The 22,809-nt window shown below is 43.8% G+C and overlaps 1 protein-coding gene across 1 annotated transcript in view; it reads right to left on the bottom strand.

The window, feature by feature from the left end:
• TMTC1 (transmembrane O-mannosyltransferase targeting cadherins 1) overlaps window positions 1–22,809 on the bottom strand; it is a 148,577-nt gene that overhangs the window by 7,407 nt on the left and 118,361 nt on the right. Inside the window, exons 12-17 of the mRNA XM_059816444.1 lie at window positions 17,575–17,718; window positions 10,015–10,123; window positions 4,696–4,798; window positions 1,531–1,666; window positions 577–721; window positions 310–447 (exon numbers count right to left, since the gene is read on the bottom strand). Coding sequence (XP_059672427.1) covers window positions 310–447; window positions 577–721; window positions 1,531–1,666; window positions 4,696–4,798; window positions 10,015–10,123; window positions 17,575–17,718 — 775 coding nt within the window. The remainder of the gene's footprint in view (window positions 1–309; window positions 448–576; window positions 722–1,530; window positions 1,667–4,695; window positions 4,799–10,014; window positions 10,124–17,574; window positions 17,719–22,809) is intronic.

Raw genomic sequence — 22,809 nt, 5'->3', positions numbered from 1 at the left:
TGGCATAAGAGTCATCCTCCTCCTTCCCTTGTTTGCCCCACACTGTTAACACATGTGAAAATGAGTTTTTTAGATGCCTGTGGCTGATGGGCAGTGGGGCTGACAGCAGCAGGAGCAGTAAGTGGTAAGAAAACCATACTGCTTAGCTTCAGTCCCAGTACCTAGATAAACAGAAGGTTTTAGTGAAAAAATATGTCTACTGGATGTGCACTAAGGCATGTAACATGTCTCTGGAGAGACAGAATGTAAAATTCAACCTGAGCTCTGTGTGTGAGCCCTCAGGACAAGGGCACCCCGTGGCCACGGTACCTTGGCATAGTGCTCCTGCTTGCTGTAGATGGCTGACAGAAGGCGGTAGCACTCCAGACATTCCACATCCTCGTTGAGTATGTGGTTCGTCATCTTTTCAGCTTCCTTCGTCCGCCCCATCATTGCTAAAACCTGAGCCTATGGAACCACATTATAAAGGGTTATGATCTTAAAAAGCTCAACCCTCCGTAATACACGATGCTGCACCCAGCAGCTGGTGCTCCACGTTCGTGGCCCTGCCCTGGCTGAGCTCGCCCCCACACTCACCAGCGCCAGTCGGATCTCTTTGTTCGAAGGCTGCAGTGATGTCGCTTCTCTGTAAACCTGCAACGCTTCTTCATACCGCCCCGTGTTGTAATACAGAGCCCCCAGTGGGGACAGGATTTCAGCCTTCCGGGATACCTTCAGTGCCCTGGAATTTGGGAACAAGAGATGCTTCCAGGTGGTGCGGGAATCAAAGCAGAAAAGCAAGGTGGCTTGCACTGGGATCGAGCAGTGAAGCTCTGCACTCTGCATGGCATGCTCAACCCATGCCAGGGAGCACAAATTTAAGGTCCCAGGGAGGGATAAGCATGCCCACAGCAGCCATCCCTCTGGCCACCTGAGAAGGGGAGAGAGGGCCACCTGAGAAGTGCATGTAAGCATGAAGCAAGGGTGAGGATGGCTGACTGTGGCAGAAACTGAGGAGTGCAAGCACAAATCTGGATGCCAAAAAGGAGGCAAAAAAAGCCCCCAGTCAACCCTGCTGCATACTGGGAGTCAGAGCCTGCCTACTGGCACATTGCTGGGAAGGGCTTGAGCTCCTGATGGTGCCAAGGTTTTGGTGCTGGGCTGTGCGGCAGTTATAGCTGTTACTGATGCAGCACTCACAGACCAGCTTTGAGCAGGGTGGGAGTTGTGCTACAACAACCTGCTCATTCCACCGAGAAACCTCTGACTTTATTGTTAGAGCATCCCCCAGCCAAAAGCAGCAGTGTGTCCATCCTGGGGGCTTGGGAATAGTCCAGGGAAGTCAACACTGCCTGAGTCTGTGCTGCCTATCCAAGCACTCCTGAAAAATAGCCAAATAAGCAAAGGTAAATCTGATTTGAAAAAGATGGAGAAGGAAGGGGAGGAAAACCAAACACGCACTGACAGATTCATGTATCAGAGGCTTCTTTAGCAGAGACAAGCTGTACAGGGGGAGGAGGGAAACCTCTATCTCCCATCCCAAATTCTTACCGCTTGTACCACGCTTCAGCCTCTTTATTCTGCCCCAGGGAGCGGTGAAGCCTGCCCAGGTTCACCATGGCCACGTGGTGAGCAGGGCTCAGGCGGATGGCCTGCCTGTAGTGGGACACGGCTTGCTCGGGAGCCCCTGGAGAGGAGAACAACCATTAAACTGCTACCTCAGAAAAAATCCCATCACAAGTTCAGCACGCAGTAAGGCACTGGGTTTTCTTTCAGCTATTGCTCTGTGCATGGGAACCATTTTGAGAAAGAAATCCTGCCTCAGCCTTGGGATTAAGTGTAAGGAAAACTGCTGTCCAAATTACAGTTTAGGCTCCAATAGTCAGAGATGATCCTGAGAAACAGATTTTCTAGGAGTGGGTTTTTGCACGTTGAGGGTACAGTCACCAGAAGACGACTCCTGACTGAAAGCACCCTCCGATCGTGCTGTGGGGGGATGCACCCCCTGTGCTAAGGACAGAGCCCGCCCCAGAGAGGGGACCGGGGCGTGTGTCCCACCTTCTAGGAAAAGCATCTTTCTACCCTGGCCAACTGGAGAGACAGGCAATGGAGACACAGAGAACAAGCTACCCAGTGTTCCCCACAACCCCACCAGACCTGCAAATAGTTTCAGCTCTTTCCAAACAGAGACTATTCCCTCCACCTCTGTTGTGCTGGCCCCACTCAGTCTCTGTGCATTGCTCAACAGGACTGGGAGTAGCTGCCAGTGACCAGCTAATTCCCACCGCGGGGCCCAGGCGCCCAGACGAGAGGTGCCCGGGTGCCTATTTGGAAGCACGTAGCACCACCTCTGTGTTGCAGAGGAGCCATGGGGTGGCACTGCTTTGCTGTGCGAAAACGTCTACCAGTGCAAGGTCCTGCAGTCCATGACATCACCGAGCACCACCACAAAATACAACACTGTGCAGAAAGAAAGGTGCCAGACCAATAGCCCAAAAGCCTGAAGTTCTATTTCTAATAGCATATTTTTATTTAGCTAAATAATGGCTTTCCTCAAGAAGGATCTTGCAGAGCTTTCCTCAGGCAGGGCCTGCTGACTACTAAATAAGTTAATGGGGCACAGTATAAAGTTCCAGCATTTCAGCAATGTGAATATTGTATTTTTAACCCTAGTGCTCATTCAATTGGTTTGCACACTCTCAACCAGATAATCTCCTGATGAAAACCGATACTCACAGAGCTTTGTCCACCAACGAGGCTTTTGAGTATTAGCATTTTTTAAGCCAAATCACTTCACAATGTATTTAATTCCATTTCTAGCTGGAAAGCAGAACTTGAAAACAGAATACGTGTGTTGGGGCACTGAACATACGCTGCTGTGGGAATTTTCTTTTCATAGCTTTTCAGATCTAGCTTGGTTTTCCTGAGACTACCTATGCAACATAAAAGTAACACTGACACTTCTCAGAGTCTCCTTTACAGGAGAGAGGAGGGACATCTGTAGGGAGATTTAGAAGCACTTAAGATTCATCCAAGGCCAACAACATATCTTTCAGGGTAGGGTTTTTTCCAAAACATCCAGCAGCAGTCTCAATCTTCTCCCACTGCTGAGCAGGCAGATGTTTTTGAAAACCATATCTACAAAACATCCTGGGAAGCAGCTGGGCAGGCACCTCAGTCAGCCAGTGCATCCCCTGCTCAAGACACAGGGGTAATACGCATTGTTGAGGGAGACGCACTGAGTGTCTATGACCACTGCAGAGCTGTCTAGAGTTATGGGTCCCCAGAGCTGACACTTGCTGGGGGCTTGTTGCACAAAATCCTGCAAGCTAATTGACGTGGTGCTCCACAGCATCTCCCTGTGCCCGCCGGGGAAGAGCGCAGACTGTGACGGGCTCACTACCAGCGACTTCCTTCACACCTCGTCACGTCTCCAGAAGGGTTATTTACACATCATGCCTGAAGTATCAGAAGACAGTGGGGTTTTTTCCTGTTGTTTATGTGTAGGGAAGTGTAGGAGTAAACCAGGAAAAGTTAGTTTTGACTTTGGCAGAATACAGAAGTGCAAAAAATAGAAAGTGCACTGCACTGTGTTTGCACCACAGTTTTTGGCAGGTATAAGGCAGTTTATCGGGGTTGGCAAGCAAAGATGAGTACAACGTCAGAGTGAAATTACTGAGGAATTTTTATTATTTGCAAGCTTGAATTTTGCCAGGGCATAAATTCAGAACCTCAACCTCTGTCGCTAATGCCATGATGCCTTTTTTGATTACGAATACTCATTTTGGCTTCATATTTATTTCACACTGGTACTACAGAGAAGCGATGGCTGAGCATCAGCTCAGAGGTAGGACAGACAGCTGCAGACTGACGGACACCATCGTCCATTCTTACCAAGCACCACCAGAGCCGGGCACAGTGTGAAAGGGGCAGAATGGCTAGCAGCCACACACTTTAAGCCTACAATATTTCATCAGTGAGTCTCAACTCTGTTCTGCAGGGACCAGAGTCAGACAGTAGTTTGCTTTCCACTAGTCGTTTGTCAAACTTGGCCTTGCTTATAAAGCTGTCAATAAAAGGCAATTACAGTGGCATTTTTTTTGTTGTTATGTGGATGCCAGAAGTGCCTGAGTCCAGGGAAGTTAGATGGGAAGGAGGAGCCCAGAAAAGAAAGGCTTTGGATGTCATTACAGAGCTCCTGAGAAATCAATTCACCCCACAGTATCTCAGGTTTTGTTTTCACAGATGACTGCGGTTTAAAAGCCATGTTTGTTTTTATAGCATTGGCACTCAACCTTTACAGTCAAAAAGCTGCTTTGTCACCAAGTAGAGCTGCAAGTGCTCCAAAGGCCATAATGATCCACTTGTGTGCCTGGGATTCGGTTTGATGTGTCCATGCTTTCCTGGAGAAACGGCAGTGTTGTCAGGGTGCTGCCCAGCTCAAATTGAAGAGGACAACTGCCTGTGAGAAGATGGTGAGAAACACTGAAGAAAACAGCCAGGCTGAGTGCCACTGCCACACAGCGCCTGCATTGATTACAAATTTCAGTATGCTGTGCCACCTCAGCAGCACAAGGATATTTATTTCCAAGCTACAGTGGAGGCACATCTATTGTTCTGGAAGCTTTTGACACCCTTTTAGATGTGTACTGCTGAATAAAACAAATCAAAGCAAATAAGGCTGAAAGGGAAAATCCCTTGCTCCTTCGCACTTACCGGTATCAACCAAGAAAACACCGTAGTTGTTAAGCAGATCGGAGCTCTCTGGACAATTCTCTATGCCAGCCTTATAGACCTCCTCCGCTTCCTTAAGCTGTTCCTTAATAGAGAAGGAGAATTCTTAGCCATGGCAGAAAGGGTGTCAGCACCATTTGCCTCATACCTGCATTTTGTGACAACTCCCTCGCTGTACAGGGAGCGTGGGGTGCCAGCTCACCCTGCCTTCTTAGGAGGCCAAAATGTTACCGCATTTATATCGTATGGATGCCATATAGCTGCCATCTGGTACCCCAGAGCAATTCAGACAGCTTTCCCCCATACATTTGCAACTGGAGCTACCTGTGAAACAAAAATAACATCTGGAAAAGGTGGCTCCTGTGCAACATCAGCGAGCCCCAGCTGGGTACGCACCCAGCCGGGAAACACACAGCAACAGGAATCATGTTGGTTCTGTTGAGAAATATCTGTCATCTGGGAGATGATATATTTTAATTTATTTGTTTAATGAGCATCTCGCTGGCTAACTTTTACCCTCTAGAGCTCTGCTGTTCATTCCCTAAGCAGCGTGGAAAATAGAAGGAATGAAAGCTTGGCGAGTGTGACAGCTGGGGGATGGGGAGCTTGTGCGGAGGGAAGAGGGAAGCCGGAGGAGGAGAGAGGCCATGAAAGAGTGGGGGAAATCTGACAGATTCAGATTAAAACCAGGCATTGTCAATGCATGAGACGTAGCTTGCTGGGATTGATGGGACATGCCACTGTGCTGATTCCCAGATGCGCTGAGCCCTTACATTTTGCACAGATTTCAAGGAGGTTTGTTGGTGCTGAGCATTTCTGGAAAATACAGATCTTTTCTTTGGGAACACCCTGCCTACAGAAAGGGTCCCACTGGCTGGGCTCTGTCTAGCCTGAGCTACTGTCAGCCCGGTCCTGAAATGAAAATAAGGTGTCTCGTTTGGATCAAATAGCAACTTAATAAGGTTTCCCTTTCCCTCTAGCCAGCCAGTGCGTGCCCACTGGCTGCATGCTCACTAGCACGGCTTATCACAGTCTTCCTTCCCCCCTAACCTCAGAGCTTTGCTGTTGGGTGTATTTATGGAAGGAGGCCATGAACAGCAGAGACAAGCACGGTGCAGAGGGGTGTCAGGCAAGCCTCCAGCACCAAAGATGCTTTTTCCAACTCTTCCCCTTCCGTGGAGTGATGCAGCCCTACGGCAACAAACCCCATGGCGTCCTGATGAACTTCCCAAGCGAAATCAGCTGTCTGGGTCTCTGCCGAGGAAGGCCTGAAGCCACCAAGGCAGATCTCCTGCTCAGGAGCTGAATCCATGTTGAAATGAGAGGTGGATCCATTCCCAGCTGTGGATTCTCCTCTCCTTAAGTCCTGCAAATCCTGGAGCCTCTGGGGCTTTCTCTCGATTTAAAGGGTGCACCTGACAGCACCTTTTGCTCTGTAGCTGCTTAAATGTGTGGACTCCTTTCTCACCTCCTATTTCAGAACTGGAGAGCTGGAATTAATCGCATTGGAAGAGTATGACTTGATGAAAGCACACGGTTTGCCATGGTTAAGTGCTTTCACATTTACATGATAAAGGTCAGCCAGCAGAAAAGATAGTGTGTGATAAAACAAAGAAACACATTTAAAAAAAGTGCTTAAGTTTGGACATTTTGGATATATTTATGTGAATTTGACATCGTTATCCTGCAGGGTCAGGAAAAGTGTAGCAATCGTCAGAATTGACTAAAATGAAGAGCCATTTTTTGAGAAATCATCTGTGTCACCAAGACATTAACAAGCATATTTGCACAGATTTCTGTATTAGTTTCTTTTCCTCTGATTTTAATTTTCAGCCAAGGAATGTGGCTTTGTGTGCACATATGTCAGTTTTCTTCATTTTATTTACTGATCATAAACCCGATCTTTAAAGCGGGGAAGGGCTGTGTTAAACTGGATTAGCAGTGTCCCATGTCAAGACATTCACACTCACCGATATTGAGCACTTTTAGCATTTTTATCACGGTTGCATTGCTTTTTTGGCGCCTAACATCCTGACCCTGCATGCCTCAGGCTCAGCGCAGAGTCTGGGACGATTTCTCTAACAAAGCGTTTGCATTAAGTGCAGTCAGAAATTGGGAAGGGAGGGCTCAGCTTTTTGTGCCAGAGCTTTCTCCCTCACAGCCTCTCCTCTTCTTGGGAGAAATGCTGTAAGTTCATCAAGGCTTGATTCTCATTAACGCTTTATAATGCCACTCCCAGACCTTCATGAAACATTCATCAAGCTCAGAAAATTCAGAAGACTGGCTTAAAAAATGTATGAGATTTTTATGATTTTAAAAAAATTATGCATGTGAGGATCTCTCAGTTGAACTCCAGAGTTTTTAAGCCTGTTGTTTTATAGCTCAGTTTTTCAGTTTGGTTATGCCTGAGTAGGCTCTCCTCTGCAGCTAAGTGGGTTAAAAAGTTTCTTTTTCTTACTGTAGGCTGATATTATTACACACACACACACAAAATCACTTGAATGCAGAAACTAGTGCCTGAAAAGAGGCATCAAGTAGCATGAGATGGCTGATGAAACTGCAAGAACTGGGAAGAAGATGCTGTTCAAGTGCATCCCAGTAAATCCTGGGGAAGCAGTGCTACAGGAGTGGTGTGGAAACAGCAAACAAAAATGTTTGATTTCTCATATTAGCACCACTGCAGTGATCATGGAAGACAACAATACATTGCGACTGAGTTATGATATCAAGCAGAAAGAGCAGAAAGAAGGGCAAGCATTTATAAAAGGCACAAGCAAGCCAAACTGTTTTATACAATGTGGTGGGGTTTTTTCCCATGTCAGCTCTGGCTTCAGACTCAACTATCAAGAAGAGAAAAGGGCAATTACGTTGAGTTACAGGCTAATTCCCTGGTGCATGAGACATTCCTCTCAGCAGCATTTTTTACCGTTGTGGAAGGAAAGGACCCATAAGCCCCATTTCACATTCATTGTCTTTAAGATAGGGGGGAACACGCTGTGCAGGACCGACCAAGACAATCCCAGGACTGTTTCACTGAGCCGCATCCACCCGTTTCCCCCCTTCTTAGCCTTAGTGCAAAGCTGGAGGAGCTGCAGGAGCAGCAGACAGGCACGGTCACCTCATGCAAGTTATTTTAATGTGCCACTTATGGCATTTCAGCCCCTTTCTATCACATCCCAGTGAGAGGGAACCAGTTTGTGCTCCCTTCTCCAAAGCTTCACAGTGATGCTGTCCATGCAGCCCACTGCGTACTGCCTGGCATCACAGATACCCCTACAGCTGTGAGACAAACTCTGGGCCACAAGTGCACAGAAAAACAGGTTTGTAACTTTTAGCCATTTTGGACATTATTGCTTGGGCAAAGAGGAAAATCCAAAACTGAAAAATGGGGTCCCACCATCATCCTTTGGGACCCAAAACTTCTGGCCGTACCCCTCCAGGAAGCGCACAGCGTTAGGGTGTGATTCTGCAGCCTGCAGCCACGGGCAGCAGCATGTATTTGTAGGACAGCCCCTGCGAGGCAGGAGATGCACTATCAGGTAGTCATCTGCTGTGGCTGAACATGAGAAGGTGTTAAAAGCCTGCAGGAAATCACTATTTTCTGAGGAAATTGTACTAACTATCTTTTTTCCCTACTACTTACTGAAGTCACAAGAGGATGAACAATCTATACATAAGAGTAGATGAATTATTGCTAGACTTACTAATGGCATTTGCTTTGGGCAGAAGGCCTCGGGACTCTATAATGGTTTTATTGCTCTGTTGACCTTACAATTGATGGTTCTAATTAATAATTTCAATTAATATTAAAACCAGGTATTACCGCAGAGGACTCATTTCCTATACTTGCAGGAGACTCTTCATTGACGGGCTGATTCACAACACAGTTCCCATTCAACAAGGCTCTTCTTTTAATTCATACACTATATTTCTAGGCCGCTGCAGCTGATATTGATAATACTCAAATATTTGAAAGTCACTTAAAAGGGAAAATAAAATAGCACATCTTTCAGTAATCCACATCTATCATAGGTGCGTTTTGCAGAGTGCCTATATCATTAAAGAAGCCTAAACCAGAACAAGACCTCTGCTTACAGTTTTGCTGAAATTTATCCAGTTCCCTTACAAAGAGAAGATTTCACTAACCAGATTAATGGAAAACAATGAAAGATGATACTCCTTTGCTTTGTCTGTATTTGCATTTGGCAACCTTTTAAGAAAGCTTTAGCACCCCGTGCTATGGAACAGTTAGATCTGAAACTTGGGGAAGAAAAAAAATCAGTTTTCAAAAGGTTTGCGGAGGTGTGCTGGAGCTGTGCAGTTATGAGGACCTTGTCACCTGCTCCCATAGCCCCAGACTGGAGCCACTGGTTGTGGCCACCGTCCGTGGGAGCAACACCCAAAGCACAGCATCCCTCGTCTGCTGCTGCAGGCGTGGAGAAAAGCAGGGCTTGGTGATTTCAACACGGGCACCCATGCTTCGTGGCTTCTTCTGAACTCAAGCATTTTGTGCCTCAATTTCCCTTTTCCTCCGTGGGGACAATATTTCACCTCACAGAGACCTTGTAGAAATAAATTACCTAACTACAGAGAGTAGGGAGAGCCCTGAGTAATGAGCATGGGGAACAAGCCCGAGAGGAAATGAGTAATCCTGCCTCCAGAGTGCAGCCTGGGCCATACGCAGTAAATAAAGCCTGGAGGCACATACTGAACAGTGAGGTTAAATAAAATATTGAACAGCTGCTCATTAAGAGCAACATAAAACTAGCGAGCCTTCCCACCCCCATACATGATCATCCGCTACAATAATTAAGGGCCGTATTGTGATGTGTGCATGCAAGGGGCAGAATTCAGGCTGCAGAGGCCACCTGGTTTCTAACATTTCCTAGCTTTGGAGTGATTTATTATGAAATCTCAAGGTTATCTACGTAGGCGTGTGTGTCTGAGGGGGAAGCGCTCACTTATTGTGCTGTCACAACATTCAAGGTGAGATGGAGTAAGACTTCACCATAGATACGGGGAGCTGCACAGAGGGTATTTACTCACAACTTCAACAGTGATTTAATTCAGAGCCACATCATGTGGGTGCAATTACTCACTGCGAATGACTTGCCTCCTATCCTGAAGAAGTCACCTCTAAAGCAGCCCGAGAGCAATGTGCGGACAGCCGCGGACCCATGCCTGCCACTGCATGTGTGCAAGGCGAGGGTGCCCCACTGGGATGCGCCGGAGGTGTTGCAGCTATGGCAGCAGTGCATCCACACACGCAGAAGGCAGGAGAGCCTGAGCGATGCTCGTTACCTGTTCGGCTAGCAGCGAGGCCAGGCTTGAGTAAGCATCTGCAAACTCTGGGCCGTACTTAATGGAGTCCCGCAGTAAGATTACAGCTTCTTCCTTCTTCCCTTGGGACCTGCAGCCAGGGAAGGAGAGAAAAAAAGAAAGAAAAGTTCCTCTAAGTGCATGTTCAGGTCATCCCACTGATTTAACTACTTTAAAGAGACATGAAAGTCCCCGACTTGACCTTTTCAACAAAGATTAAATGATTCACTCGTGCCTCGTCTCCATGGTGTGCGTACCCAGCATCTCCTCAGCCCATCGCTGTTTCCATACGTTATTCTCAGGAGTTGGGAGGACATAGGCTTTAATGAATTTGCTGTTTGGCCTGCTATTCCGGTGACTGTCATACTGAGCATTATGCCATGATCCCAGTGAAGATAAAACACCCCCAAAATAGTGTATTCCTCAACCTCACACACCAGGCAATAAGTACAGGTCACATGCTCTGTCTGTTGAGTCATAACCACTACATTTTGCAAACTTCTCCAGTCCTACTGTACACCTCCTCTCAATATTTATCTTTATGGCAAACACATCAAATTCTGCCCCATTCATCCCATCAGGAGTTAAAGATACATGAAGGACAAGTCAGCAAAAGTGTCCCCAGGTATGAATTACTGTACAAGATACTCCCAGCATTGTCCTTGGGAAGTTGCATGCCATGTGGGAAGGGATGCTATCGGGGTAACACCAGGTTTGCAGTCAGCTACTGGAGGTCTGGCTTCAGTCGTGTCACCAAGGCACCGAGTGACCTGGGAACAGGACATTTGCCAGCAACCTTCACATCGGTAGGTTGGAGACACCAAAACATTTGCATTTCCTAAAAAAAAAAAAAAAAAAAATGGAGTCTTCGCATGTTCCTCGACAACGAGAGCTGTTATATATCCACTTACTTAAATTAATACTTCAAAATTAAAATATTGCTAAGTTAAATCTGCCTGGGATCTCTAAATAATTCCTTGGCAAGCCGATCATTAGGCTAGAGGAGTCTGTTCTTCAGATCCTAAGGATTATGAAGAGATAGTTGAGAGATTGCTATGCTGATGAGCTAGGGGTTTTTTCCAGCATTGCTCTGCATTTATTGCCATGGAAAATGGAAAAGGTTTCCTGAACAAAAATCTAAGGATGTTTATTTATTTGAGCTACAATTTCTCCAGTATTGCACTGTATTTCTTTCCTTGGAAAAATGAGAAGGTTTCCTGAACAAACATCTAAGGATGTTTAGCCGGACTGGAACAACATTTTCCTTGTGTTGGGTGTACAAAGAATATGAATAGCAGGGCTTACAAAAAGAAACAAAGGGCTCTGGGACACAGAAAATATGTGAACACCTTGCCGCTTTGGCCTTAGATTTCATCTGAGTGACATGGTCAAGTAACCAGATCTTGTTTATAAGGTGCAAATTTCAGCTGATAATATATGTGGCTTTGCAGATTTTTTCCCTTTCTAGTTGTGTAACTGGAAGAATATTTTGCCTGTGCATTAAGCTAAGTAAAACCAGTTGTGCTAGTCTTTTTTTTCTTCCAGTGGTGTTCCATATAAATTACACGAATGAAGCAAAAACAAATAAAGAACCACTTCTCTCCTACACTAATTAAAGACTAGCTAGCTTGTCAATTTATAAAACTTTTGGATCCCTTGGATGGAGTTTCATGACACATTTTTACAAATCAAAAGCAGATGACTGCTTTATAAAGGTATTGATGTTTGGCAAAAAAATGTAGGGAATGCCAGCTACAGAAATAAAAGGATTAAGTGATCCACTCAGCAGCAGTAAAAGTTCCCATTAACCACAAGCATGCACTCTGAACATGGGGCAGCCCTCTTAATTACTCTTTTTTTCAAAATGGCCTTTTTTTTTGTCATTTGATCTAAGAACGTTTGTCTCCTGAAAGTGGGGGTAGAGAGGGAAAGATTATGGCATCTTTTTATGTGACAGACTGAATTATATTAAAAAAAGCAGATCCAGTAGTTTCTCAGAGGGCTCAGGCCTGCAAGATACCAAGTGCTCTGGCCAAGCACTTAAAAATGTACTTAAGTTTTATGCAAGTTGAAAATTAATTACTGGCTGAAGTGCTTTCCTGGATCAAGGCCAACATTTTGCAGGATCGAGGCCGTCGCATATATAAATCTCCTGCTATTTGGGAGAGCACAGAGCATTGGAAGAACAGTCTGATACACTAATTTACCATAAACTGGGGATCTGGACCAGGAAAAGCTAGGTAATGTATACCTTCGCTATGACAGAGTGAGGAACAAATTCAACTGACATGAGGAGTCTGTGATCACTTAATCCAATTTTTCCCCAAATTACCTTGCCTTACAATGCCCTCTCCTGACTCCCTCTTCCACTCGAGCTCCCAGTCTCCCCTCTACAATCAGTGTGCTTGAGCTGAGAGCGAGGAACAGCTCCTTCCACTGGGAGCATCTCTTCCATATTTTTCGAGCGCCCCGCAGTTGGAGAAGCATCAGCTTAAACCACCCCACAGAAGTCCGGCAATGCATGGGGCTGTGTGTGGGCTGTTAGCACTGGGAGCAAATTTCATTTGCAACAGAAAAAGTAACCTAGGAATCAGTGCTCTAGAGGACTTTTTAACTTCCAAGATCTGTTTTATTTTGTGAAGTTAGTTTGACTGCATTAAAGCCAGAAACACAGAACTCAACAAGGGCTCCACAACTGTTCTGAACATCTAATCTTGGTTTTACACCATAATCCAAGGGGAGCTTGCAGTGTCTAACTCTGCCTATCAGAAAAGAAGCCTCTAAGTCTGTTCAACTCCCTGGTTTAAAAGGGATTCAGATAACTTAGATATACTCCTTTGCCATTCATCTATACTATGTGGATGACAACAAAGTGGGGGAGCAGGCAATATACTGCAAGGCAGAGCTGCTTTTCAGGGGGACCAGGTCTGACGTGAACCTCATGAAGTTCAACAAAAGCAAATGCAAGTCCTGCTCCAGTGGAGTGGGATAACCCCATGCACAAGCACAGGTTGGGGGGTAACTGGCATCCTGGTGGACAACAAGTTGACCACAGGCCAGCAATGTACCCTACATGGCAATGAAGGCCAACAGTGGGTCCAGGGAAGTGATCCTTCCCCTTTATATGATACTTGTGAGATCACATCTGGAGCAATGTCTGCCCAGAGTTGGGCTCCCCAGTGCAAGAAAGGCATGGACTTACTGGAGGAAGCCCAACAGAGGGCCACTAAAGAAAGTCAGGGCTAGAGCACCCGTTGCATTGAGGAGAGGCTGAGTGAGCTGTGTCTGTGCAGCCCGGAGAAGAGAAGGCTCAGGGGTGACTTCAGTGCTGCCTGCAACTACCTGGTCAGAGGATACAGAGAAGCCACAGCCAAACTCTTCTCAGAGGTGCATGGTGACAGGCAAGAGGGAACAGACACAAGTAGGAACATGGGAAATACTGATTAGATATATGGAGAAACATTTTTCACCACAAGGGTGGTCAAACAGTGGAACAGGTTGCACGGAGAGATTGTGGCACCTCTGTCCTCTGTCATTGGAGTTGTTCAAGATTCAGCTGGACACAGCCCTGAGCAACCTGATCCAATTAGACTCGCTCTGAGCATTGGGCTTGACCAAATGATCTAGAGAGGTCCATCCAAACCTAAGTTATTTTCTTAATCTACTGTAAATTTGACACTGCCAGAGTTTGGGGTTTTTTATCAACAGGCTACAATGTGCATGTGATACTGACGGATAACTACAGCACTTCATGCAACACAGAGTGTCCTAACCAGAGACCATCCAGAAAGCCAGATGCAGTATCACTGAACACTCAGTTTGCTTCTTTGAATGGAAGGGAGGAATGTTTCACTCTCTGAAAGATCTTAAATCTCAGTACACGTAATATCTATCTGATGTTTTTCAGCATCTTCAGACAGTTACACAAGCCCTTGTCAGCACATTCACATACATACATATCCAGAAGCCTGTATCAGAGAGGGCAGACAGTCCTCCTTACTCTGAACAGATGGGTTTGTTAAACTTCAACTAGATCACAGCAACAAACACACAGGACACTTTGCGTGTTACTCTACATTCGTAAGAGAATCAGTCCTTTGAATAAACTCAAGATTTCAGTGGACATCGTTTCTAGGCATTTCACTTTTCCCCTTGAAAATGCAGCCATAACACTTTCAAAGCACGTAAGAGTTATGAGGCTTTTCTTCATAAGAAATAGTGTACTGAATATTGGAATGCTTTAGGTATGGATAGATACATGAGAAGTTCTCTACCATTCTTCCGACAACAGAAAGCCAAGATAAATATTTACTTCAAATGTTCCTAATATTTTATTTCTTGTCTCTTTACAGAATATCCCACAGGCTATAAATTTGTGACATATTCTGAATGATAATTATGTCAGTTTTTCAAGCTGTATCTCAACAAAACTGAATCTATATAGAGGAGTTAAATATTTATATAATGGGAAACTTCAAAACAAAACACAAGAAAGCAGCATCAGGCTGCTCTGTGTCACTGATCACGGACCATGAAAGTGGAGAAAGAGATTTCTCACTTTTAGATAGGCCATCTTGTGGGTCTATTTTAACTAAGAAATCTGTTGGTATTGTTTAAGTATCTACTCTCCAATATTAGGCAAGAAAATGATGACATACAACTTTATTTTAGGATATGTAAACAAAACCAGAGGCTTATTCAGACATTACCCTGCAATGCTTCCTGAGAACATTCATCTTCTGGCACATAGCTGTCTTCATTACATGCAAACAGAAAATGGAAACATTCTTTCTCATGTAGGACTTCCGCAGAAAAAAAAATTAAAATTCCGCCCTGTGGTCCTCAAAACAGATTTTTACCCAAGCTTAAATCACAAGCAATGGATGTTTAAATAGAGCGCTTATTTACAGGGAATAACGAGAGGCAGATTCCCACATGGGAATAGCAAACCCATCCTTCCAAAACCCTGGAGTTCCCCTTCCTCAGCACTCCAGAGGTGAAACCTAATAGCCACCATTAGATTTCCATGCTATGAGCAGGGGTGGGTATATGGAACTCAGCAGAATTCAACTGGGAATTCCCCATGCCAGATGGTTTCGTTACATGTCTCAGTCCAAGTAGTGCTGTTACTGGACATGCCTTAAGTGTTGCAGATCTGGCTCCTCCTGATCTGCACCATGCACTGAAGCCTCTGCAAAGAGGACAGAAAATGCTTTTATGGCTTGACCATTTATCCTCTCTCTGCCATATGTTTGAAAATCAAAGCACTCTTCATAATGTCTCATAGCACAGCCAGAAAGTAGTATCTGCCTGTAATATTCTGCCGATTTTCATTTATTACCTAGATTACACTAGCATTTAGTGTCTGCAGAATACTGGTTGTCCTATATACATATGTATGAAAGGATAATTTGGAAAGCCAGGCAGAAAACATAAATAAAGTTGTAGGAAGGGGGAGCTTGAAATCTCTGCCTCGTTCCTGTCTGGTCATCTCACAAGCCACCTCATGCTCCAGCATGGCTGATGATGTCTGCTAAGTTGATGGATGATCCAGGAAAGGTCCTGGCAAAGGGGTTTGGGCTAGTGTTTTAGGGGAGACATTCATATAGGATCTGCCTGCACAGCATCTGCTTTATGTATGTACTAATCCCTCCACCATGAACTCTACCTATTTTTTAGCAGGTTTTTTAACGGTGAATAGGGAGATGAGGACACCCAGTTTCCATTAGAATTAATACTATTAGTGTGTACGGACGCATTAGGTTATTTTGGAAGCCTAAAAAAAAGTCCAGAAAATGGGAGCAAATGAGTGTGGGAAAAGTGAAGGTGGAACCTGAGTGCTTTCTTTTAAGGAGTTTAGCACAGGCATCACACATCTTTAACATACTGCAATACATGGCATCACAGACGGATGCAGGGCACATATAGTACAACAGGACACACAATATCCTAACTATCACATTAGGAAAAACATGACATACTGCACACAAAACCAACAGCAGTTCTGAGAGATTTTCCCACATCTCCTTTCTGCTTTGCCAGTGCAACAAATCCAGTTTCTACCCATCTGCTGTGTCATAAGAGCCTATCAACAGGCCAGATTTAAGCGTTATTGACATGGGATGTCCTGGTGCTGCTTCTGGCTTACATCCTTTTGTATTAATATTTTATATTTTTAAAAAAAAATCACAGAGAATAATAACTAAGGCAAACAGGATGGATTAAAAGGACAATATGTATTTTTAAACAGCATTGCCACCTAAGATTAATTTCAATCAACCCAATTTGATGAATAATACAAAGACCTTCCATTTCTCTTGTAATAAGACTGCCTTTACCATTTTCCTTTCTTGTGATTATTTCCAGTAAAGCACTCACCTACTTTCTATTTAAGAATTACTCAGCTGCCATATTCTAACCCCAAACCATCAGGTTTACTTGTAACATTATTCTGATAACTTCTCCACTACCAAATGGACCAGGCAGAACTTCAGCAATACACTTAATATCTGTCATACAAACTCACACTCAAAGTAACATTTCAGAACCAGAGATAGCAAGTCTGTTTTGATGAGACAGTGCCACTTTAAAACCAGCCCAACACTAAAGCCCAATCTGCTCTAAAAGATTGACCAGACACTTATTACCAACAAAACATGAGCAGTTTATATCAGCAAAAATGTACTTTTACTGCTGTAGTTTATGCAGTTCTGTCAGCAAATAAGACACTAGCCTCACAAAAACAAGGGGGTTTTGCTGGTGCAATATAGTAATGGAGGAATAGAGATACATTTTTCTTTTAATTGCACCCCTAGCAGATCTTATCATACTGGCAAAGCTTCTCGTGTAGATTTAAGTTCAGTCTTTAGATACAGTTAGTCAAATTAATTTGCATGATTATGATCATCTGCTATTCTCCTTGCTACAGGCTGACAGTCTAAATAACAATGAGTGAAATTATGAGCTGATTAACTTGTTTTCTTGCTCAGCAGAGTAACTGTATAGAGATGTAAGCCAGCTTTCCCCTCAAATCCAGACCCACCTCCTCTGCAATGGGATGAACCTTCTGCTGCTCTGAGCATCTCAAAGTTAGGTGCTTATGCCTAAACTACGCACCCACCTTCCATATAGCTAATGAGGAGAAGCGGGAACATGCAGAGGGGGATTTGTTGGATCTGTGTTATTTATTAGATCTGCATCAGACGCCTGTCTTTGAACAACATGGCTTGCTCCACCAGAAAGGCTTGCACTTCTCCATTGAGAGAGTCTCAGGTGACTAACTGGGTTTAGGCACCTCATTTTTTGATGACTGATTTGGAACAAGTGAATTCCCTCCAGCTGAAACACAACTGTAAACAACACCTGAAGTGATATGGCAGACAGCATAAGGATATCTAAATTAAGCCTCACCTTTGTGCCGGCTCTCTTGGCCAGCAGTAAAAAATAATGCTGTTCCTTCACCAGTTGGCAGAAAAAACTACTTTGGTGATGTGTGTAGAGAGAATGTGAATTTCCTTGGTGCCAGTTCTGCATTCAACTTACTTGAGCAGGTTGCCGAGATTGAAGAGAGCTCGATTGTGCTGAGGGTTTAACTGAAGGGCCCGTCTGTAGTAGTCCTTTGCCTCCACCACGTCTTTGGTCAACGTCCCCAAGTTGTTGAGAGCACTTGCATGACGAGGGTACAGTCTAGGAAAAATGAAATATCACGTTACAGACACTCATTAATTGACAAATAAAGCTGAGGTCACTAAAGCTGCCACCACAGCTGTTCGGCACTCAGTAAAGTGAAGGATGTCAGCTAGGAAATACTGTTTTCCCTTCATTTGCTGCAGGTCCTGATGGGATCCTGAGGAACCTTTTCAACTCCCAAAACGATTGCAAATCAGATCTTCTCCTACAGTTCCTGTAATGCCTCCAGGGCAAAAGGGAACATTGAACAGGTTTGAAAGCCTATTTTACCCTCCAAGCAAAAGGCCAAGTGACTAAAGCAGCTCGAACGTCTTTATTCAAAATGTTTTTCCAACAAGCAAGAACTGCTTTGTCAAAAATGTTTCCAATGTTTCCAATGGAAATACATTTTGACATATACAGAAACCAATACAATACTGTTCAAATTGATCTGTTTTGGTTTGTTTTTTAAATCAGTTTTCCACAATAAAAGTGATAATAAAGTGCAAAAGGAAACTTGAAATCAGCTGTTGAACAATGTTTTCAGCACCAAGCAAAATGATAAAAAATATGGCAACAGACTGCTTAACAGTATGAATTCCCTAAGCTTCTAGTTGTATTTTTTTACCTCTTGGTTCAGTTCTCCTTTTAACTGACCTGTTGATCTTTACATCTACCTGTTTCAGTTATAACACTACATATTGGACCCAGCGCATCTCTGTTAAAATTCTCCATGAATTAAGCAGCACGTGGCCGTCCACTCAGCTGCTTAAATTCTCAAAGTTGTGCTCCTACATTAATATTTTAGTCTGTAGGTCTTTCACCAGAAAGGTCCAGAGGTGAAAGTGATCTAGGGCAAGATTTAGCTCCCAGGACCCTTTGTGTCATAGATGGGTGAAAACTGAGTTTCATTATGATAAAGTAATAAATCTATGACAGTAGCCCACAGAGGTCCCAGGCAAGCTGGGAGACCAGCTGTGTGAGTATGTCTGACGCTCTGGTATGAAACAGTGCACAAGTGCTTGCCCACTGAACTCCTCCAGATGATCATTTCATTTATGATAAGGAGGAAGCGGGTTAAGATGGTCAAGGCTTTGGTTTGACAAGATCAAGGGGCAAATCCTGCTGCCACTACAGATTTTCTATTTCAGACCAGGACAAGTCACCTGACATTTCTTTGCCTTAGGTCCCTGTTCATGGGAAAGTGATGTGAATAATGACATTAAAAGTAGTTGGCTATAATAGCCATGGGTACGGCATGAAGAGGGGCATTTAAAGGAAGAAAAAGGGATTAAGACTCTATAATACAGTCTGACTCTAAAGTTTGCAACTGTTTTTAATCTAAGACTTTCCATGGTGTTTTTTTTTTTTGCCTGGAGTTTTTCATTATGTCAGTTCAGCCCTGGGATTTTCTGTGCTTAAGTACCATGAATAATCTAGCATTTTATACACTGCTGCAATATTCGTATCAGTCACATTTTCACTCCACCGCACATAAGTGATTCTGGCAGGTCTCACTTGGGGGTGAAGCTGGGAACACACAAGGGAACTCCGGGAGAAGTGGACATGCACCGGTAACAAACTCAGGATGGCTCCTACAACTAAGTAAGAGAAGAGCCCCAAAATCCTTTTTCCACCCAACACCAAGCCTAGCGGACACCAATTGCAAAGCCAGATAGTCGAAGAGAGAGCATTCAAGGATGCAGCCACATAAGTTTTCTAAAACTTTGCCTACTATGCCAACGAAGGATAAATGTAGTGACCACCACTCATACTAACTAACGCCTGCGGACTCTGTCAACATCCCTCAACCATACAGATAAGCATCCTGCCTCTCAGAGGTATCCACTTCTGCTGCAAGCCCTCAGGTGCAGTTTATGTGTCTCAAGTGTCTGCATTGCCCAGTGTCCACCCAGGCTACCTGCACTCCCTGCTCAACTGTTTTTTGAAGAGTTCCCTAATTGATCTTGTCACAGAGGAGCAAAGAATAGGAAATCCAAGGCTAGACTGCAGTTGGCGCAGCATCACTTTCTGTCACTGAAGCTACCCAGTGAGCCTGCGAGTTTCGTGATGTGAGAGGCAGTCTGCGCTTGGAGAAGCATCAGCGAAGGACAAGATGGTCATAAAGGTATAGTGTTGAGTCTTAACCTTGGCCCTAAAATCCACTGGTCGTCAAGGCTAAGCCTTCCTAGCTGAAGCAGACTGGGAGAAATGCTTTCCACAACAACAGCAAGGGAGCAATGGAAAGAACCAAGCTTGCTTGCTCTTCAGCACTTGGGACGCAGCTCTGTGTGATACCTTGACCAGGATCTTGAGCGAAGAATGTCCTATCTACCTTAGTGCAAATGACTGAGGGCTCAGCCTTGTTTCCCATTTCTTCCATGGGATTTTGACATTGTTTTGGACCACAAAAGGTTTGGGAGTTGTATTTTTGAGATTTTTTTTCCAATTGGCTATGATAAAAGCTGTGCACTACTTCTGTCAGAACTCACACATACAAACAGCTCTAATATCTGACATGAAGTCACTTGAGTTATGAGTGGGCAAAAGTATTTCAGACAATTCTTGGGAAAGTCAGAAACAGATTAACATTTTACAGCCCTAAACATAATGGTTTTGCTCTCAAACTTTCAGAAATTAATTCTGTTCTTGGCCTCTAGTGCTCCCATGACATTTTAGGCCCAGGAGATTTGCTTGCACCAATTTGGAGAGGAATGAAAACTCAAGATTAAAACACAGAACTGATTTCACCTTTAAATTGCACAGTTCTGACCAGCAGCTCCATAAATACACTTCTGAGCTCAGCACTAAAACCTCTCGACAGCAAATCACAGGATGCAAGCACGTCTCCCATGTATTCTGGGCTCTGTTTCTTGTGTTTTACATTTATTCATTACATCTCATTGCCCTTTCCAAGAAATGTAAGCGAAAAAACAGAACCTCAGCTAGCACAAATTGTCAGCTTAAACCCGTTTAGCATCTGGCCTGAACAGCTTCCGACATTTGCAATTTTACATATCCGAACAAACATTAAGAGAAAAATCTGAGCACAGTGAGATAAGACAGTGTCGTTGGACTTTGCCATTAGGATTCAGTTCTTTATGATATTATTTGGAATATTACTTCATTAAGGTGGTAGAGCAAGATGCCACTCAACTGAGTTCGGCCCAGAGCATAACCAAGCCCTAAGAGAGCATCACCTCTAATAAAGTAACCAGAGCCAGTGCCTCAGCCCATGACCATCCACGCTGTTATACTGTTAACATGATCCCTAACCGTTTTACACCACCCTCAAATAGTTCCCGGGAGTGGTCCAGGGCTGAGCCCAGACCTGGGTCTGGTCCCAAAAGCCAGCTTGGGCTCAGCCACTGTCTCTCAGAGGATACAAGGACTTACTGAATGCTTGCAGGTCAATTTATGACAGCTGGCCTCAGAGCTAGAGAATAGGGCCCAGGCCTTTTTTTATTTATTAATATGGATGATGACTAAAGGACTAATAGCCTTACTCAAAGTACCCTCTGTTCAAGCACACCCACTGCTGTTAGTAACAGCTTCCTGGGGATAAAACCAGAGCAGTCTTGTGGCTGGATTTACAGAGCATCATAAAACTTGACCACAGGTGACTAATTAAAGCAACATTTACTTAAGAACTCTCAAAATATTTCTGCAAAACTAGCAGATACACCATTTGCAAACTGGTTTGCTTTTTGCTGTATGTGAGCTATTATTTTAATGAATGGTGGCACATGTGCTTTTTTTCCCCATTTTTATGTTATCGGGAGGTTTGTGCTGTTTTTCAAGACTTTTGGAATTGGTCCCAATGATTCCCAATGACTACCTTGCTTATTTTGACTGTAAGTTCTCTGATGCAAAGACTGTCTCTTCCCTACATGTATTTATTTCTTGGAAGGGTCAGAAACCCATTACCAGGACAAGGAGGTCTCCAGTTAACCTGAAGTCCTTTCATTCCACAATAATGATAATACTCAGGACCCAGACCTTGTTTTACAAATAGCCGGGACATTCTGAGATGCAAGGATTCAATTGTTGGAACATACCTATCTTGTTTTGCAACTTCTCTTAAGAAACAAAGCTTTCTATCTGGACACACACAGAGCTGTATTCTCCTTGCCACCACCACTGATAATGGTAACAGTCTGCACGCAATATCCTTCTTGCTATGCATCTGATTAGGTAAAAATTCCACTAGGCTTCACCTAATCAAATGCCAGTGCTGCATTATTTATGAAAGAAAGCTGAATTTCATTAAACTTATTCTACAAGAAGCAGATCATGTAAAAAAATCAGTTTCTCCTTTCTTTTAGAAATCAGAATAATTTTCTTTAAAAACCTACATTCACAGTTAATTATAACAGAAGTCTTGAAATGGCAAAATTACTTTTAAAAAAATAAATCAACCCATAAAAGTATATTTTAAATCAGACTGGGATTTCATTTCTAAAAAGAAGACAAGTGGGATGTTTCCTCGTTGCAGAATGAATAATTCAAATGATTCCTCCAGTGCTGTATCTGCAATTGTCAGAATAAATTTAAGCAGCTTTCCCTTTAACTATTACAGGTATACACTGCACAAGAACTCCTGTTAGTAATTATCCCCACTTCTTTTAGTCTAGCAAAATTCCCTTTAATACCACTGAACAAAAGCCTTATTGACTTGCACAGTCAAGAAATTTCCAGTTTCACAAGAAGATACCAGGCATAAACCATATACAGTCATCAAAATGCTGAGGACCATTTATTTTGCTTTTTAATTTAATGATGCTATTAGCTGAAACATTATTTTTTTAAAAAAAATTGGCAACATATCTGAACTACAAGACAATTCCAGAAAAAAGAGAAAGGGAGGGAATTTGTTGTCATGGCTACAACCTATAATCCACCAAGAATTTTAATTCTTTTAATTCAGATCGAGAGAGACCACTTAAACAACTGGCAAGCTCTGCTCACAGTCCTGCCTTTAAACAGCCCTTAGTCTGGTGCCAGAGGTATTCAGGGGGCAAAAGGCATTAGTGTGACAACTCTCCATTCACTCTTAAGAGCGTTATGTGGTTTTTGCACAACCATCGCTGTGCGGAGGCAGAGAGCAAC

The sequence above is a fragment of the Gavia stellata genome, chromosome 4 (assembly GCF_030936135.1).
Source record: "Gavia stellata isolate bGavSte3 chromosome 4, bGavSte3.hap2, whole genome shotgun sequence".
Lineage (NCBI taxonomy): Eukaryota > Metazoa > Chordata > Aves > Gaviiformes > Gaviidae > Gavia > Gavia stellata.
Note: the sequence above shows the minus strand (reverse complement) of the source record. Positions and strands in the feature narration are given on the sequence as shown.